The following is an 18,931-nucleotide window of genomic DNA, read 5'->3' as shown; positions in this document are numbered from 1 at the left end:
TCTGCCAGCATACTGCCGTTCTTCCTTCAAGGCTCAGCTTCCTCAACTTGCCCTGCCTATTCTGGAGAGAGTTAGTCTCTTGTGTTCCCACATGGCCTCTTGCTCATTAGTACTACCACATTTTGGAGAATTGCCTGTTGTACTGTGTATTTCTCCAGCTCCTTTCCAGGGGTGAGCCACCACCTCAAAACTCAGACTGTGAGTGTTTGTAAAATGGACAGAGCTCCGAGGGGATGTCCCAGGGTCCGTGACCCAGTTTAGGGCTTCAACTTCCTGCGGTCATCTTGCTTAAGTTTGCACCATGGCTCTGCTTACCCCAGGCTCCTCTTAGGGCAGACTCAGACGGAAGTGCCACTTCCTGAATTAGCTCGTTTCTAATAAGTGGTGGCTGAGGAAGAGGGTGGGGCTTGTGGACCTTATAACTCAAGTCACCCATGAATTTCATTTTTGGGTACAAACCAGGTCAGTGGGATGCCTCACATTGATTGAGAAGAGCTTGGGCCTGAGGAGAGTGACCAACTGCAGCTTCTCCCAGGTATGAGCCTCCTCTAATTCCTGCCTGCCTGAGCCCCAGCCCCTTGCCCTCATCTCTCCTTCTTGGCCCATGCTGGAGGAGCAGAGGCTAGAAAGACTAAGCCAGCTGGTCCTCAGTGGTGGCTCTCATCCTTAGCAGCGTTCCCTGGGATACCTTTCAGAAGGAAGGCTCAATCCATGTAGCTGATTCAGCTGAGTTAAGCCAAGAGGCCAACAGTTATTCACATGTGTGCAGACCCTGTGCTGGGTTCTGGGGATCTAGTGATGTGGGAGACGTGCCCCTCCCCACAGGGACTCTCAGCTGGAAGAGGCAGACATGAATACGTTTCCTGGGATGTAAATACGGGGGCTTCTTGGGGGAAGCTTCACAGTCTCTGGCATGTAGAAGTGCTGAATAAATGTGGAATAGAAGAGTGAGTGAATGAATGAATGAATGAGCTAGCTGGACCTCGAAAGGAGAGTGAAGGCTCACCATGTCTGTAGCCCTTGGGCCTTTCCAAAGGTAAGTGCCTCAGTTACCCTATTTTATCCTTGAAACAGACCTGTAATGTATGTGGAACTAACATTGCCATTTGACAGATTTGGAAACTGAGTGTACATATATGTGACTTTGGGGAGATCTGTTAGAAACTGATTTCTTGGTTTTCCAAATAAGAAATCCCCTCCACCCCCAATTTTACAAAGCTGTATTATTACCTACCCATGCCAAACCCTGTGCTGGGCTGAAGATGCAAAGATGACTGAGACATGGTGGTTCCAGACTCAGGGAACACTGAATGAAGCCTGGACAGCAGGAGAGAGGGCGAAGCTTGTAGTCAATGTGGTCAGAGTATGAAGGGTAGTAGCAGGAGAGGACAGTGTGAGGGACCTGCAATGCCACGATAAAGAGTTTTGGACTTTTTTTTCTGCAGTGAGAGCCATTACAATGTGAAGCTTTTCTTCCTTTCTTAGGGGAGATAGAGCTGAGGAATGACATGATAAAATCTATTTTTGCACAGTCACTCTGGTGACATGTTGGGAGCTGGCGGGGCAGGGAGGTGGACAGATTGGAGCAGAAGTATCAGTCAGGAGGCTGTTGGAATAATCAGATGACAGGAAGGTCTAGGGCAGTGGCAGTGGGAACCGGAAGGCAGGGACGCACCAGAGAGCTCTTTCTCTTCTCAGCTTTTTCAGCCTGAGAACTGATTGCATAGAGGAGGAGAGGGTCAGGGATGTATACAGGCAAACTGGATAGCTGTGAGAGAGCAACTAAGCTGGAGGACAAGAGAAGAATTTCTTGGGGAGAAGTGAAGGAGAAAGTGAATGTGGCTTTGACTATTGAGTTTGAGGAGCCTCTCCAGCATCTGGAGAGTGATGTCTAACAGACCACTGGAATTTGGGATTTGGCTCAGGACGGGTTGATTTGGGAGCCCTCACACAGAGGTTTTAATCAAACCTTGGGGATGAGTGAGGTAAGGAGGGAGTGTGCAGGAGAGAGCTATGGCCAGAAACCTGGGAGTCCCATTGTCTAAGGGGAGAAGAGAGAAGGATTATGAAGACTATAAGAGACTCAGGAAGGACGCCCAGCAGAGACTGGCTGTTGAAGCGAAGGGACAATAGAACTTTGCTGCCAGGAGAATGGCTCATGGCTTTGCATGCTTGAGAGAGGGTAGTAAGGGTGGAGACTGGGAGTCTGGGATTCGGCAGTCAGGAGATCATAGGTGGCCACGGGGAAGGTAAAAACGGCTGTGGCGGGAGTGAAAGGTGGGGAGAGGCTGCAGGCTTGGGAAGGTATGTTTCCCGAAGTTTTGCTGTTACAGGAAGTGAGGTGAAGTGATTCAGTGGACAGATGCCTTCTGCCCATCTTGGGCCCTCTATTGCATTTCCCTTTTCCTCCACCCTTGGAGGACACCTGAATCATTGAAGGCTCCCTTGGGAACTTCCTGGAACAGCAATATCACCTCTAGCTTGAGTGAGCAAAATACCTGACAATTCTACAGTCCTTTACAGTGTGCAAAGGACTTTCAGAACCATTAACTCCTTAAATCTTCACAAGAACTGAATTCTTGTCCTGTTAGAGAAGAGGAAATTGAAGTTCATAGAGTTTCAATTCAGATTTAGCTAAATAAATCTGAAGGCACCTTCTGAGCAAGCTTCTTTTGCTTTCATCATCTCGTTTGCCCCCATACAGCGCTTTGACATCTGTTGGTCTGCATTTGGCAAATGAAGAAAATTAGGCCTCGAGATTGAGAGACCTGGTGCGGCTGCTTTGTGGAGAGCTGGGTCCTCGACTCTGAGCACAGAACTCTTTCAGTTCTGCATCACTGTACCTTCCAAAACCCACCCATGAGCTGATGTTTGTGTAGCACATTAAATTTCCCAAAGCATTTTCTCAGGTGTTATTTCATTTAATTCTCATAACAACCTTGTGAAGATAGATATTATTTCCTCCTGTTTTACAGTAAGATGAAGAAATTGAAATTCAAAGAAGTCATAAATGACTTGCCCAAAATCATGCCATTAGTGGAACCCCTTTCTGAAGCACAGATCCACCCCATGCACGTCTCCCTTCAGGATGAAATTCGTGCACCTTATCTTGGCACAATGGCCATCCATAGTCCAGCCTGCCTGCTTCTCCAGCAGGTCTTTGGCCCCTTCTTGCGTCACACCGTTTGTTCCCAACCTCTAGAACGTCCCTGAACTTGCAAGCTCAGCAGCATGTCTGTCTCTATCACGCCTGTGTCAATGTACTGTGATTGTTGATAAGGCTGTGAGGTCCCTGGGGGTGGGGTCTAGGTCTGCTTCATCTGTACCCCAGCATCCAGCACAGTGGGCATCAGGAACTGGTAAATGTGAATGAAGGACAGAATGAATGAATGGCATTGGGATTAGAAATCAGCTTTCCCAGTGCTTTCTCCTTACACATGCTTCTGGAAAACGAAGGCCTTCTGGTTGATTACTGAAGGTTGTATAATGGTCAGAGGTTCTGAGCTCTGCCCACAGCTTCCTTCCTGGTCCCCTTCAGAAGGAAGAAGGTTGAGGGTCTAGGTCATAGCCTCCGAGGGCCTGTAGAATACGTGGTTCACCCGGGCTGTCCTTTTCTTCCCATAGGTGGCCACCCCTCATTGTGGAACCACATGGACTCCATTGGGCCTGTAGGGTTGCAACAAGGGGAGGGAGCCCCCTGCTACCCCCAGGAGAGCTTGCCCTGCCCCTCAGACAGCTCTGAGCTGGTAAGTTCAGCACTAGATTCCCGTCTCATGCCTGTTCAAGGCTGTCAAGAGCAGGATCAGCTGAAGATGCCATGGGGCATGGGCTTACACTCGTGCAGCCCTGTCCAGTTTACCGAGTCTTTCATATCTGATCTGGTAACCTCTCTTTCGAGGCTCCACACAACAGCAAGGCAGGGATCGCCTCCTTATTTTTCAGCTGAGAAAGAGGGGACTTAGAGAAGTGAAATGACTTGAGTTTAAGGCATGACAGGAGCTTGAGCTGAGATGTTTTATCTCCAAACATATTGCTTTTGCCACCTTGCCACACAGGCACCGCCCCTGCCCCAAATGGGTGGATGCCGTCTAGAAAGGACTCTCAGGGCTTTCTGGTAGAAAGCTGTGTTCTTGAGGCCCTTCTTTCCCTACATCTCTCGTCACTCCTGCACGTCTCCCTCCCCTCAACATAGCCGCTGCAGTCAGGCACACAGAGATGATTTCAGTGCCCACCTCAACCTGGAGGTTATTATGCAGCATAGTCTGCATGCCTCAGGTTAGCTCAGAGTGAGTTCTCTTTTTCATGTAGTCTTGACCAAGATTTAGAAGCCCTTTGCATACCACACCCTCGAGCAGGAAACACTTGTGTAAGTCATTTCATATCTCTTAGTCTTTGTTTCCTCATCAGAAAAATGGAGGAAAATAAAATCTAATCCTCCCACCCCCTGGAGGATTAAGTGAGCTAATAGAGATAAAGGACCTGCTCAGAGGAGGCATCCGTGAAAGGGTTCTCGAACTGTTCTCTGCAGTTTCTTTAGTTTCCCTGCTCATTCTGACATCTGCTGGACTTGGCTTGTTGCCCAAACTGTGGGGATGTCACCCCCTCACTGCACTTTATGCTCCCACTTCGCCCTTGTCCAACCTCTGCCCCAGACCCTGCTGTAAGCATTTCCTCTGTGTGCAACCCATAGCTAGGCCACAGAAGTGAGCAATGACTGGGCTACAGGGCCTGCCTGGCCGGGGCTGGTTCTAGGGCCTGCCACTGTCTCCTCTCTCACTTTGTGCCCCTCCCTCCTAAGTCTCCTGCACTGGTCCCACATCTGCCCTGCTGGCTCCATTGCACGTACATGCAGTTTATTTATTTTTATTTATTTATTTATTTATTTTGTGGGGAAGATCAGCCGTGAGCTAACATCCATGCTAATCCACCTCTTTTTGCTGAGGAAGACCAGCTCTGAGCTAACATCTATTGCCAATCCTCCTCCTTCCCCCCCCCCCAAAGCCCCAGTAGATAGTTGTATGTCATAGTTGCACATCCTTCTACACATCCTTCTAGTTGCTGTATGTGGGATGCGGCCTCAGCATGGCCGGAGAAGCGGTGCGTTGGTGCGCGCCCGGGATCCGAACCCCGGGCCGCCAGTAGCGGAGTGCGCGCACTTAACCGCTAAGCCACGGGGCCGGCCCGCACATACCTGCGGTTTAAAGACAATTCCCTTTGGCTTTGGGGGACCTTCACTGGAATGCCAACTTCCTCTGGCCTTGGGCCCCCTCTTAGTACCACAGGCCTCACCCTGGGCTCCCTTTCCCACAGTGATCTGAAAAGGTTAGTTAACTATATGTGGTCAGAGCCCCGTCCCATCTCAAAGTCCCTTCCTCGCCCCTTCCCCAAGGTCTCTTTTTGTCACCAGAGAGGGCATGGAATCAAGCTCTCCAGGCTGGTTGTCTCTCATGCTCTGAGGAAAGGGAACCCTTGTTTCATTGAGCATGTCCTATAGGCCAGCCACTGTTCCACTCCTTCACATCTGCTGTCTTCTCAGTCCTCACAACATCTTTGAGAAGTGGGTGCTATTTTTGTTCCTGCTAGAGGAGAAAACCCGCTCAGAGGTGAGGTGATGGGCCCAGACCAACTGACACAGCAAGTTGGTCAAAGGAGCCAGCATTGACGCCGTATTGGATTCACCCTCTCTCTAATGCTTTGCTCCTTGCCCTCCTGGCTGAGGGGTCTGCCCACTGGGGGAGGTTGAGGGGAAGACTCCAGTAGCTTCTCCTGGCTGCTGCGTGCCCCCCAGAATTGGCCAGGGAAGTCCTCCTGTCTTTTCTTGCAGCTTCTGCCATCTCTTAGTCACTCCTCTTGTACCTCTCACTACACTCGAGAGGAAGAGGAGGAAATAGATCCATCTGGCCAAGCCATCGACTTCTCCACAACTCTGCTGTTGTCATTAAGCAGTAATAAAACACCCTTCACATCTGAACAGCACTTTACACTTTCACGTACGTTATCGCCTTTAATCTTTATGCCCCCATGACCACTCAGTCAACAAATCCTTCCTGAGTGCGTGCCTCGAGCCAGCCACTCTGTGTGGCCCTGAGATACAGCCATGAACAAGGCATGGCCCCTGGCATTGGGAGCTTGGGGGCCCTCTGAGTATTATTATTCTTTTGGTTTTGCACAAGAGGTGGCTCTTGTCACCTCAGAGAGAGGTTTGATTTGCCCAGGGCCATACAGCCAGGAAATGGCAGGGCGAGGACTCAGGCGTAAGTTTTCTCACACTAGATCCTATGGGGTTTCTTCGCTGCAAACTTCATCAGCTTTGGATTCTTTTCAGGTGAAATTGCTAGTTTTTATAAGTCTCCACATTTATGTGGAAACATCTTTGCTGTCAGATCTGGGTTCGAATACCACCCTGCCCCTTAATAGCTGCTTGGGTTAGGCAGATAACTGTCCTTCTCTGAACCTCAGTTTCCTCATTTGTAACACAGGAATAACCTCTCCTAGTGCGCATGGCTGCTGGAAGCATCTGCTGTAACGTAAACACGGAACTGAACATCTGGTACTCTAGTTAGGATCATTTGCCTCCTTAGGGATCTGTTTCCCATTCTCTTCCTAAAGCAGGGGGGCACTGAGTCACTCCCATCTCCCTTAGTGGGCAGCCTCTCCTCCCTGGCTCTCCCTGCTCCTCAACCAGGTGCCTGAGTGGTTACTTCATAGATATGGGTCCAGTTGGGGGCAGTGGGTCGTAGGAATGGAATTCCGGTGCAACAGGTGGTGGGGGCCCGGGAAAGGCTGAACCTGGGAGAAGGGAGTCGTGGTACCCTCCAACCAACCCAGGGAGCTGGAACCTCTTGAAAGGACAGGCCAAAGTGTTGTCTGGGGGAGGTTTCCACACAGAGATGAGGCATGGGGGCTCTTCTTAAAATCCTCTAACTCAGGCTTCTGGTGGAGAAGAATCTGGGGTGTCCTATCCTCTGTCCTATGCCCTGCCTGTTCACCCCTCCCTTCTCTCTGATCCACCCCAGCCCAGCCTTCCCTTAAATCCATCCCCTTGCTCTGAAGGAAATCCCTTTATGCTCTTCCCCCAGATCTTCAAATGACTCCTTCCCTTCCTTCATTTAGTCACCTCTGCAGGGAGACCTTCCCTGACCAATATCCAAAAATGCCTCTTCCTCCCCTGGTCACTCTCGGACTTCTATGCCTGTCTTTTTTTTTCTTTTGATAGCTACCATTAGTACCGGAACCATATTATATGTTTATTTGCTGATTTTCTGTCCCCTACACTGGACTCTGAGCTCCACAAGAGCAGGCCTCAGCCAGTTGTGCAGCATATGCTGAGAATAGTGCTGTGTGTGTAGGAGGGCCTTAGCTGATGTCTGTGGGAAGGAAAGCCACCTGGCGGGAGGACTGTCCTCTTGAGGTGTGGTCTCCAAATTCTCCTGGGCTGGGCTTGCTCAGGCTCCAGATCCAGTGGGTCAGGAGAGAGAAGTGCCTGAACTTGAAGTGTGTTCACACATTTGTTCGTTCATTTGCTCATTCAACCACAACTCACTGAGCAGTTTGGCTCTGGGTACTGGGGAGCCAGAGAGACGTCAGTTATGGTGTGACAGGAGAGAGGCCTCACCAAACCCTGAATTCAAAGAAGGAGCCACGAGGGAATGGAGCAGGAGAAGGAAGTGTGTGGGTCTTCCCTCCAGAAAGGAGCCTTTTGAGGATGCAGGAGCTGAGTGCAGGCTATGAGGTCAAGAGAGTTAGGTGTGTGAGGAGGCAAGAAGTACGGCTGGGCAGGTGCTGGGGAGACCAGCAAGGCTCAGCGAGGGCTCAGGCCAGCCCCTGGGGAAGCCGAGGGGGGCTGCTGGTCTAGACTGGTGAGGGGAGGTGTGAGCTGGGCACGGCTGGCCTGTCCTGGTTGAAGTCGAGGAACCTAGCTAGGCCAACAGGGCTCCCGCCCAGATGTTGGCCTGTTTCTCCTTAGGTGCAGGAGTGTCTGCGACAGTTCAAGGTGACAGGCGCACAGCTGCGGCAGATCCAGGCTAGCCTCCTGAGCTCCATGGAGCAGGCGCTGGGGGGGCAGGTCAGCCCTGCCTCTGCTGTCCGGATGCTGCCCACATACGTGGGGTCCACCCCACATGGCACTGGTGGGTGACATAGACTAAGATGGGTGGCCAGGCCTGGGGAGAGGATTCTGATCTGGAGGAGAGGGCAGTTCCTTATCCCTGTCTCCATCTCTAAGGTCCCTTAATGAGACTTTGCAGGCCTTGGGGATGTTTCTGGGAGGCAGAGGGCTTGGTCTCACCAGGTGCATGCCTTTCTGCGGCCTGCTTTTCCCCAGAGCAAGGAGACTTCTTGGTGCTGGAGCTGGGGGCCACAGGGGCCTCACTGCGCATTCTGTGGGTGACCCTGACTGGCACTGAGGGGCACAGGATGGAGCCCCGGAGCCAGGAGTTTGTGATCCCCCAAGAGGTGATGCTGGGTCCTGGTCAGCAGGTGAGCGCTAACTGCCCAGTCTCGGGGGCCCAGCTGGGCAGCTGGGGCTCCGGTGGGCAGAACTGAGCCCCACATCTGTCCCACAGCTCTTTGACTTTGCCGCTTGCTGCCTGTCTGAGTTCCTGGATGCCCTCCCTGTGGGCAATCAGAATCTGCAACTTGGGTTCAGCTTCTCCTTCCCTTGTCACCAGACAGGCCTGGACAGGGTGAGGCAGAGTGTGCACAGGGACAGTGGATAGAGGGGCTGAAGCCCCATGAAGGCCATTGGAGGAGTGACCTGGCTTTTTTCCCCCCAGAGCACCCTCATTTCCTGGACCAAAGGTTTTAGGTGCAGTGGTGTGGAAGGCCAGGATGTGGTCCAGTTGCTGCGAGACGCCATCCAGAGGCAGGGGGTAAGTAGAGGCAAGAGCGATGGGAGGGCTGCCCACGGGGCCTTGGCCTGGGCCTGGCAGATGTAGGCAGATCAAATAAATGTTTAGGACTGTGGGGGGAAGCAAAGATGAGAAGACCTGACCCTGTCCTCCAGGACCTCCCAGGTAGTGGGGAAAGCATTCCAATAAGACCATCCCAGTTGAGGAGGTGGTTCCGATGACTCTTGGAGCACTGAGGAGGGCACACTGAGACTTGAGCAGAGACTTGAGGGAGGAGTTTGCCAGGTGCATGAGCTGTGGCTGGGGAGGAAGATCTAGTTTCAGAGGGAAGTATACAAAAGTCTAGAGGCCTGAGAGAGGTGGATCCATCTGGACTAACTGCCAGGGGGCTGTGTGAGTGGCAGAAGTCAGCGCTGGGAGGAGTAGGCTCGGGGAGCCAGGCCAGGATGAGGGTGAGTGAGTGAGGTGCCTACAGCACGGTCTTCAAGGTGCAGCACTTGCCACCCTCGTCCTGGTCCTGTGGGGAGCACTGGTGTTCTGGAGGTGATGGCTGAGTTTGGGAGCCCCTGAGACCCCCAGGGCCTGAGTTGAGGGCGGAGGAGCCAAGAGGGGCATAGGATCCTCTATAGGGTGGATGGGCCTAGAGTGTATGTGACACAAATGTATAGGCATGTGTGTTTCATGGACTCTGGGTGTCTCCATCAAAGCCAGGGTCCCAGCCCTGCCCATCCCCCAGGTTCCTGGCTCTGCCCCCTCAGGCTGGCCCTGACCTCTGCCCTCTCCATTGTCCAGGCCTACAGCATCGACGTGGTTGCCGTGGTGAATGACACGGTGGGCACTATGATGGGCTGCGAGCCAGGGGTTGGGCCGTGTGAGGTCGGGCTCGTTGTAGGTGAGCTGCGGGCCATTTGTGATGGTGGGCAGGGGGCACAGCTGCCTGGTGGGCAGGCCCTGATGGGGTCGTCCCTGCCAGACACTGGCACCAATGCGTGTTACATGGAGGAGGCGCGGCATGTGGCAGTGCTGGACGAGGACCGGGGCCGCGTCTGCGTCAGTGTCGAGTGGGGCTCCTTCGGCGATGATGGGGCCCTGGGGCCAGTGCTGACCACCTTCGACTGTGCCCTGGACCGCGAGTCCCTGAATCCCGGTGCCCAGAGGTGGCCTGACCTTCTGATCTAGGCCCTATCGCTGCTCTGCTCCCCTCCGCCTCTGCTGTCTCTGTACTCTGGCCCTTAGGCCCTCCCCTCTCAATTGGAGGGTCTTCAGGTTGCTCCCTGGGGGGAACCTGGCCAGGCTCAAAGAAGGAAGGGCTCAAGGTTCTAGAACCCAGAGTTTTCAATGCTTGGCCCTCCCTTATTCCTGCCTCTGATCAGTCCTTATAGGAGTTGGGGGTTGGGGGTAGCTGAGCAAAGTGTCCCCTGCCCTCCTTTGGGTCCTGCCACCTTCCAGGTGCCCCCTGAACCTAACCTACGCCGGAGGGGGCAGCAGGATCTGGGTAAATACCCACCTGGGGGGCCATTTTCTTCTGGAACCTCTCGTCTGGGGACCCCCCCAAAAATGACCTCTCTTTGGGGACTCTTGGAGGGGCCAGAGGGGCTGAGGGCTTTGGAAAGGCTCTGCTCAGCCACTCTTCCCCCCTGCAGGTTTGAGAAGATGATTGGGGGCCTCTACCTGGGTGAGCTGGTGCGGCTTGTGCTGGCTCACCTGGCCCAGTGTGGGGTCCTCTTTGGTGGCTGCGCCTCCCCTGCCCTGCTGAGTCGAGGCAGCATCCTCCTGGAGCATGTGGCTGAGATGGAGGAGTGAGTGGGAAAAGCCAGTGGGCTTAGACAAGGGGCTTCTTGGCTTGGGAGAGGGGAGGATGCTCTGACCCCCAGGTAGCCATGGGGCTTCGGGGGGGTTGGGGAGCTTCTGGGATACCTGAATGCCAAAGCAGCACCCTGCCTGCCCCCAGCCCCTCGGCTGGGGCAGCCCGTGTGCACACTATCCTGCAGGACTTGGGCCTGAGCCCAGGGGCCTCAGACGTTGAGCTCGTGCAGCACGTGTGTGCGGCTGTGTGCATGCGGGCTGCCCAGCTCTGTGCAGCTGCCCTGGCTGCCGTCCTCTCCCACCTCCAGCACAGCCGGGAGCAGCAGACGCTTCAGATCACTGTGGCCACCGGAGGCCGAGTGTTTGAGCGACAACCCAGGTATTGGGAATATACAGGATCCTGTGTGATACTGTGATCCTGTGTGAGCAGGAACACGTGTGTTTGTGATATACACCCAGAGAGCACTCTGGTTCCGTGGGTTGCAAGGCAGTGGTTATAAATGGCACCCAAGTAGAGTGAGGCCAGACAGGGGCTGGGAGGGGGAGGGGAAGAGGTCAGAGGAGAGAGAGAAGTTGCTTCTCCTCGAGTGTGCAAGGAAGAGGGTCGCTGGGAGCACTGGGAATATGGTTAGTGCACAGATGGATTTAGAACTGAATTGATTTGAAGTGATGGGGTCCAGGGCTTCAGGAAGCCCTGGGTGCCAGGGCTGGGTGCCAAGCCAGGGTGGGCCTGATACGTGTCTGTGTAGGTTCCTCAGCATCCTGCAGGAGACAGTGATGTTCCTGGCCCCTGAATGTGATGTCTCCTTCATTCCCTCTCTGGATGGGGGTGGCCGGGGCGTGGCAATGGTGACCGCCGTGGCTGCCCGTCTGGCTGCTCACCGGCGCCTGCTGGAGGAGACCCTGGCGCCGTTCCGACTGAACCGAGAGCAGTTGGCGGCGGTGCAGGCACAGATGCGGGAGGCCATGACCAAGGGGCTCCGCGGGGAGGCCTCCTCCCTCCGCATGCTGCCCACTTATGTCCGGGCCACACCTGATGGCAGTGGTGAGTACCTGGTCTGAGTGTGGGGTTGGGACATGGGCTCCCAGGGGTCACAGTGTGTGCTGGAGTGGAGCCACCAGCTCTTCCTGGTCTCTGTCCCACAGAGCGTGGGGACTTCCTGGCACTGGACCTCGGGGGCACCAACTTTCGGGTCCTCCTGGTACGTGTGGCTACAGGAGGTGTACAGATCACCAACCAGGTCTACTCCATCCCTGAGTGTGTGGCTCAGGGCTCTGGACAGCAGGTACCCACAGCCTGGGCCTGATGTCAGGAGTGGGGAAGGGTCAGGGGTGGCCCACTCCCTGACTTGCTCCACCCCTCAGCTCTTTGACCACATTGTGGACTGCATCGTGGACTTTCAGCAGAAGCAGGGCCTGAGTGGGCAGAGCCTCCCCCTGGGTTTCACCTTCTCCTTCCCATGCAGGCAGCTCGGCCTGGACCAGGTGAGTGAGGGAGGGAGGGCCAGGAGAAGCCATCCCCAGGGACTCCCCCTCACCTCCAATTCCATTCATGGAGTGGGCAGGAAGCTGGGGAGGGGCTTTGAGTGTCCTGGGCTGAGTGGAGGGGTGAGTGGAGGCACTGCTAAGCTGGGCCTGCACCCAGCCTCAGTTTTCCCAGACATGGTGTGCCCAGGGAGAGGGGGTGTGGTGGAGTGGCCTAGAATCCAGAGCTGTGAAGAGGCCTGGGATGAAGAAGGACATGGATACTGCTGGAGGCTGCAAATGGGCAGGAGAGTGGGGCCAGGGTTAGGTCTGGGGCACTTGGGAGCAGTGCAGGCCCAGGTGGGAGCTGACCCGCCGACAATTGACTGTCTCATCTGCAGCACTGGCGCACTAGCGTAGGGGACCTGTGGGGAGCAACGTTTGTTCCATCTCTCAAAGTGGCTTGTGGTTGCATGGTTTCTTTGCACTCTCTCCCCTTCCTGGCCTTGCTTGTGGCCCTCTCAGTGCTTGGCTCGGGGTTGTGTGTCTGACTGGGGTGGCAGAGCAGCAGGCGCAGGTCTAGACATGGTACCCACTCAGCACACACCTCCGTGGGTCCTTCAGCAAGAATGCTAGACTCCTCAGTGCACGCACCTGAGGCCTGACATGGACACGGCTCCGCCCAGACCTCCAGCCCAAGCTCCCAGGAGTCTCCTCCTCAACACCCTCAACTTCTGCTGAAAAGCCTCCTGTGATGAGGAGCTCACTGCCCCTGAAGGTGCCCACGGCCTTCTTCCACACCTGCGCTCACTGAAATCTCCACCTGCTCTATTCCAACCAGCCTTTGTGTGGTTTTCACCCTCGCTCTCGCTCCGACCTCCCTCAGACACTTGCCTTTGTACTCGGCTCTGCTCTGCACCGTGGTCCTCTGGATGGTGCGGTTGACAGTGTCTCTGCTGGTCTGCTCTGCTCCAGGCTAAGCAGCACCAATGCTGGCACCTTATGATTATTCTTTGTAAGGTGTGAGAGGCAGGCGGGACTCAGTGTGTAAGATCAGGCATGCAAGAAACATGATCCTATTAATTTTCTATAACTGAACTTAATTTCTGTGTTAAACCCACATTCGTTTGAGGGGTGAAAACTTAATGTTAATCAATCTGAGGACTCCCTTCCCCAGGTAGGGGCCCCTCTCCGCTGCACAGCATCCTTTGATGTACAGAATGTGCAGGCACACGAGGCACTTGGGGAGGCGCCCAGGCCCCAGCTGTCAGGACTCTGCCACTTCTGCTCTTGGGTCTTGACACCTCCCTGGGTGTTATGTGGGGAAGGAGGGCAGAGGCCACCTCTGCTCTCAGATCACCCAAATCCCTCTGTCTCCTCCCCTTCCCCAAGGGGCATGCCCAGGGCAGAGGGTACCTTTCTCAGGAAGCCATCCAAAACCTGGCTCTGACTTCCCCGCCGCCTCGCCTTCCCCATACCAGGGGGTCTCTCTCTTGTCTGGGAGCATGGAAGCTTTGCTGTTTCTCATGATCCACTCTCCCCCAGACTGGCTCTCCTGCTCATTCACTCTCTCGCTCTATCTGGTGTCTGTTTTTGAGACAGTGAGCATAGAACACTCTAGCTGTTTTTACATGGGGAAAGGGATAAACGGAAATATTACTGGAGGAAATGTTGGTTCATATTTCTAAACTCTCCTGTCCCAAAGATTTCCAGAGCTGTTCTTCATGCTCCTACTTTGGGCAGAGCAGGCCTTTTCTCCTAACAGCAGTGGAGTAATTCCTGCTCCCCCTGCCTCAGAGGAAGTGCACAGTCAAGGGAAAAGAACAGTCCTAAGCACAGTCAAACCCCCGTCATTAAGTCCGTAATTTAAGACCAATTTATCACAGTAAAGACGTGTCTGTCTTGTTCCTGCCCATCCTGCCCGCGTGTCTGGGTTCTGGCTTTCCCATTCGTCCTTCACTCATATCTGGAAAACATGAGTGAATCTCCCATTGACACTGCTCTGTCCCAACTCCGAGAATTCTTTCCTTTTAAGTGACTCTTGCTAGTCTTTCTGGAAGAGCAGACTCTGCTGTCATTTGGACCTCTGAGCCTTCTCCGTTCTCCCCTTTCTCACACACAGCACTCATTTTACCAGCTCTGTTCATTCCTAACCCAATTACAAAGGGCCATTCCTTCTGGGCAAATGTCTTAAAATGGCCAGACCCTCAGACCACCTGAGCATTCTGGCACTAATAATAGAAGACATAGGTTGGATGGTTATGAATAGGTTTCTTCACACGGAAAGGCTCCTAGGGAGTTGGGAGGGGGCAGAGGGCAAGGCCCTCAACCATCTGGCAGAGTGGGCATGGAATCCTGCATGGGGAGGGGGAGATCATATGTTCCTGATGGGGTGCAGGCTTTGAGGGGACCAAGTGAGATTCCAAGGGGCCTCCAGCTTCCTGCCCCTCCTTGGTCCCACCCCAGGGCATCCTCCTGAACTGGACGAAGGGTTTCAATGCATCAGACTGTGAGGGCCAGGATGTTGTGTGTCTGCTACGGGAAGCCATTGGGCGCAGGAAGGTAAGGAGTCTGCCTCCAGGGGTGCTTTAGGGCTGCAGTAGGCCTCGAGGGGAGCAAAAGGGTCTCCTGCTTCCTAAGAAGGAAGGGGCCTTCCTAAGAAGGAGACCTCCTGGTCCAGTGCCGGTTGCTGTGACAACCATGTTGCCCAGCAACTAGCAGCATCCTTTTGTGTGCAGGCAGTGGAGCTGAATGTGGTTGCCATTGTCAATGACACGGTGGGGACCATGATGTCCTGTGGCTATGAAGATCCCCATTGTGAGGTTGGCCTCATTGTCGGTGAGGAGGGCTCTGCTCTTTTGTGCCTTTCCTGCCTGATGCTAATTCACTGCCTCCTCTTGATTCCTCAGGTCAGATGTTCCCCTGGCCTTGGGGATCATTCCCATCTGACCCAGTGGGGCCCTGGAACACTCTGTTGGACTGGGAATCTGGAGCTTGGGTGTCCAGCCCAGCTCAGCTACTGACTCACAGTCATTTAAGCTCTCTGAGCCTCAATTTGCCCATCTATTAAATGAATCTGAGCTTTGGAGTCATACAGATGTGGGTGAAAATACTAGTTCTGCCGCTTCCACCTGTATGCCCTTGGGCAAGTCACCAGAACCTCAGTTTCCTCCTCTCTAAGATGGAGATATAGTAATGCCTGTCTCAAAGGTTGTAAGGTGGGGGCAGGGGGGACAGAGAATGAGATGTGAGGGTCCTTCAGGTAGTCCAAGATTCTCAGTCTTTATTAAGCATCTATCCTGTGGCCAGCTGGGGGCTGGATGAAGGGACTGGAAGACACACAAAGAAGGGGGAAATACTCACCTTCTCAGAACTGACTGTTTAGTGGGGCTTGAGCCCAGAACAGTATATGGCAGTCAGAGAGCCGAATCTCACTCTACATGCCAGGGCAACAAGGCCAAGATTGGAAAGGAGGTGGTCTCCACATGCATGGGGCTTGAAAAGAAACCTTGAAAGAAGGGATTTGGCTAGGTGGGGGAGGAGGGCTCCCACAGCTTGTTGGCATCAGTCTCTTAGAGGAGGCGGTAGCCTCCCGTGAGAATGGGAGCTTCTGGAACATAGAGCCTGTTATGGGGAGGTACTCAGGACAGGCGTGCCCAGACTGCTGTGTGAATAAACAACTGGAGGGAGGAATTCCAGGTGAGGCCAACAAGGAGACCACCTGCCTAGAGCTGACCGTGTGCTGGGGAGAGGAATGAGTTGCCTTACCCAGGGTATCCCCTCTGCCTGGAATGCCTTTCCTTTCTGTGCTTCTTGGCTTCAAGGTCAAATCCAAATATCACTGTCTCTCTGTAGCTTTTCCTGACCCTCTAGGCAGGAAGAGTCACCTGTGCTCAGGGCTCCCATAATGCTCTTCTTTGAGCTTCTATTTGGGCACATATAGGCAATATCAGAGTTGGCTGCTCATTGCCCAACCTCTGGCCACTGTGGGGCTCCGTGATCCTCGTGTCTGATTCCCTTCTATGTCCCCAGCTCCTGGCCCAGCACCTGCTAGTCTGACTAAAGATCTGGAAGGCTGTACAGGGAGCTTGGGTCTTTCACCTGCAGACACTGGGGGCTGTCACACATCTCCCAGGGGAATGACATGACTAATGGACATTTTAGGAAGGCCCTGGGGTAGCATGGGAGACGCACTGATGGTAGTGCTGGTAGGGGAAATGGTCGAGGCCCAATGGGCTTGGTGCTGGCAGGGTCTGTAGAAGGAATGTCAGGAAGGAAGGAAGACCAGGACCTGGGACAGGTCTTGAGCATGGGGAGATGGAGAGGTAGAGAATGAGCCGAATTTTTGCCATTTCAGTGGGAGGACTCAGAGGCGTCTTGTCTGTGTTAGTAAATGGCTCCCACCCTTTCTGGCCTTTCCGCAGGAACTGGCACGAATGCCTGTTACATGGAGGAGCTCCGGAATGTGGCGGGCGTGGCCGGGGACTCAGGCCACATGTGCATCAACATGGAGTGGGGCGCCTTTGGGGATGATGGCTCTCTGGGTGTGCTCAGCACCTGCTTTGATGCACGTGTGGACCAGGCATCCATCAACCCTGGCAAGCAGAGGTGTGGGCTGGGCTGGGCAGGGGTGGCTGGTGGTGGCTGGTGCTTGTGATAGCCGGTGGGGTCTCCTGCCCTGTGGGCACACATGCTTTCATGCAGGTTTGAGAAGATGATCAGTGGCATGTACCTGGGGGAGATCGTCCGCCACATCCTCCTGCATTTGACCAGCCTTGGAGTTCTCTTCCGGGGCCAGCAGACCCAGTGCCTTCAGACCAGGGACATCTTCAAGACCAAGTTTCTCTCTGAGATTGAAAGGTGCTAGGGCCTGAATTACCTCCCTCCACCTCCCAAAGGAGTCTATCTGTCTACTTTGAGTGGAAGCTGGTTGGTGGGAGGAGGAGTTATGAGAGAGGGGGAGCTAATGCAGGACCCTGTCTGTGTTCTATTCCTTCCTGTCCCCAGTGACAGCCTGGCCCTGCGGCAGGTCCGAGCCATCCTGGAGGATCTGGGGCTGCCCCTGACCTCAGATGACGCCCTGATGGTCCTGGAGGTGTGCCAGGCTGTGTCCCAGCGGGCTGCCCAGCTCTGTGGGGCAGGTGTGGCTGCTGTGGTGGAGAAGATTCGTGAAAACCGGGGTCTGGAGGAGCTGACCGTGTCCGTGGGGGTGGATGGGACCCTCTACAAGCTGCACCCCCAGTGAGTCTGGGTGCCAGCCCGGGCAGGGAGGCATGGCCAGGTGGGGCCTGGCTGGCCTCACCTTAGGCCCTCCCCTCAGTTTCTCCAGCCTAGTGGCAGCCACAGTGCGGGAACTGGCTCCTCGTTGTGTCGTCACCTTCTTGCAGTCGGAGGATGGGTCCGGCAAAGGTGCAGCCCTGGTCACCGCCGTTGCCTGCCGCCTTGCCCAGACAGCCTGTGTCTGAAGAAGTCTCCAGGAACCAGCCTTGCTGGACCAGAGCCCAGGCCCCATCTATCTCCTAGCCAGGCCCAGCCACCCAGGACTCCCAGAACAGCCGTGGGTTACCCCTCTGTGGTCGCTGGCCTGTACCCCTGGCTTTCCCTGACAGAAGTAGCACTCGGGTTAGCAATATATATATATAATTTATTTACATTCACGTCCGCTAAAATCCCTACGCGCCCCGACGGCCGGGCAAGGCTGTGTACATAAGGCCAAGTGTAAGTGCGCAAATGCACTTAAGACAGAGTCAGGGCATGAGCTTCACACAGCAGGCCCCACACAGGGGCACTGGCCAGCCCCAGGAACGGGCACGCCACGGCACGCACACTCGCCATTGTCCAGCCCGGGACTCCCGTTGCATATTCACACGCCCCATGGGGCAGGGCTCCTCATGGCTGGGGGCAGGGGTGGGATCAAGGAGGAGCTGTTGGGTGCCCCTGGGTGGGTGGGAGAAGGGCAGCATGTGAGAGGCAGATGTGGACTGACACCGGGCGTGAGAGACGTGAGTGACCTCTGGGTGTACAGCGTGAGATGTGTGTGTGTGGGGGATGTGTGAGATGAGCACACAAGACATGCGTAGGCACATGCCTCCTGTGTGTGGGTCATGTGCCTGAATCCAGGGGCCGCCCCCCGTCTGGCTATGGCCCTCGGTCCCGCAGGCTTGGAGCCAGGCCCCTCAGATGTGCCCCTACCCAGCAGGCACAGAAATGTTTGCATAAGGTCCAGCACAGGCAGGCGCTCTGGGAGCCACGCCCCGAGCCCAGTGTGTGCGTGCATGCTCATGTGCATGCGGCCCCTGGCCAGGGGCAGGAGGAGAGGTAGCATCACACGTACATACACACACACACTCAGATGGGCACTGTCTACCCTGGACCCTGGGGGCCGGGGCACAGTCATAGCAGGTGACAGTGCCAGCCAGGCTGGCCAGGCAGGCCATGGAGGGGTGGGAGTGTGGGCAGGGCACTACACAAGGGCCAGTGTTAGGAGACAGCATCCACCAGGAGGAGGCCTGTCCGCACATCTCTCCCCAGTGTGGGGGAAGGGGCCCTGTCCGGCTTCTGTCTGTCCCTGGTGGCTGCCAAAGCTGGTGAGAGTGTAGGCATTGTGGGCCTGCTTGGCCTCAGCACTCGGCCTCTGACACCGTGAAGAGACCAGCATCTGGCTGGCCCAGTCCCGCCACTGCTGCAGCCAGCTGGCTGAGGTTGCCGTTGGGGAAGTGCCGGGCCTCCCACAGGTTGAGGATCATGGCTGTGGGGCTGGGCTTGCAGGCAAAGAAGCTGAGATGGCTGTGAAGGGGAGTGGAGGAGAGCCT

At 55.0% G+C, this 18,931-nt stretch overlaps 2 protein-coding genes across 9 annotated transcripts in view; one reads left to right on the top strand and one right to left on the bottom strand.

The window, feature by feature from the left end:
• The first annotated feature begins 412 nt into the window (after nt 1-412).
• HK3 (hexokinase 3) lies at nt 413-17,772 on the top strand. Of its 8 annotated transcripts, none has more exons than XM_058546505.1 (19): nt 415-535; nt 3,625-3,746; nt 7,967-8,129; nt 8,324-8,478; nt 8,565-8,684; nt 8,775-8,870; nt 9,642-9,741; nt 9,823-10,006; nt 10,493-10,648; nt 10,801-11,034; nt 11,405-11,700; nt 11,778-11,857; nt 12,021-12,140; nt 14,586-14,681; nt 14,858-14,957; nt 16,544-16,727; nt 16,824-16,979; nt 17,127-17,360; nt 17,440-17,772. In XM_058546505.1, exons 2-19 carry the CDS (start codon nt 3,651-3,653, stop codon nt 17,582-17,584), a joined length of 2,715 nt encoding a protein of 904 aa, XP_058402488.1. In that variant the 5' UTR covers nt 415-535; nt 3,625-3,650; the 3' UTR covers nt 17,585-17,772. The 8 variants fall into 8 exon arrangements, with proteins under 8 accessions (XP_058402535.1, XP_058402525.1, XP_058402488.1 ...); XM_058546514.1 differs by having other exon boundaries at nt 416-535; nt 11,802-11,857; XM_058546487.1 differs by having other exon boundaries at nt 417-535; nt 11,778-11,941.
• The window catches only part of UNC5A (unc-5 netrin receptor A), a 62,754-nt gene continuing 61,565 nt past the window's right edge, over nt 17,743-18,931 (bottom strand). The window contains exon 15 of the mRNA XM_058546566.1: nt 17,743-18,905. Within this exon, the coding sequence (XP_058402549.1) occupies nt 18,740-18,905 (166 nt within the window). The 3' untranslated portion in view covers nt 17,743-18,739. The remainder of the gene's footprint in view (nt 18,906-18,931) is intronic.

The sequence above is a fragment of the Diceros bicornis genome, chromosome 1, assembly GCF_020826845.1.
Source record: "Diceros bicornis minor isolate mBicDic1 chromosome 1, mDicBic1.mat.cur, whole genome shotgun sequence".
Lineage (NCBI taxonomy): Eukaryota > Metazoa > Chordata > Mammalia > Perissodactyla > Rhinocerotidae > Diceros > Diceros bicornis.
Note: the sequence above shows the minus strand (reverse complement) of the source record. Positions and strands in the feature narration are given on the sequence as shown.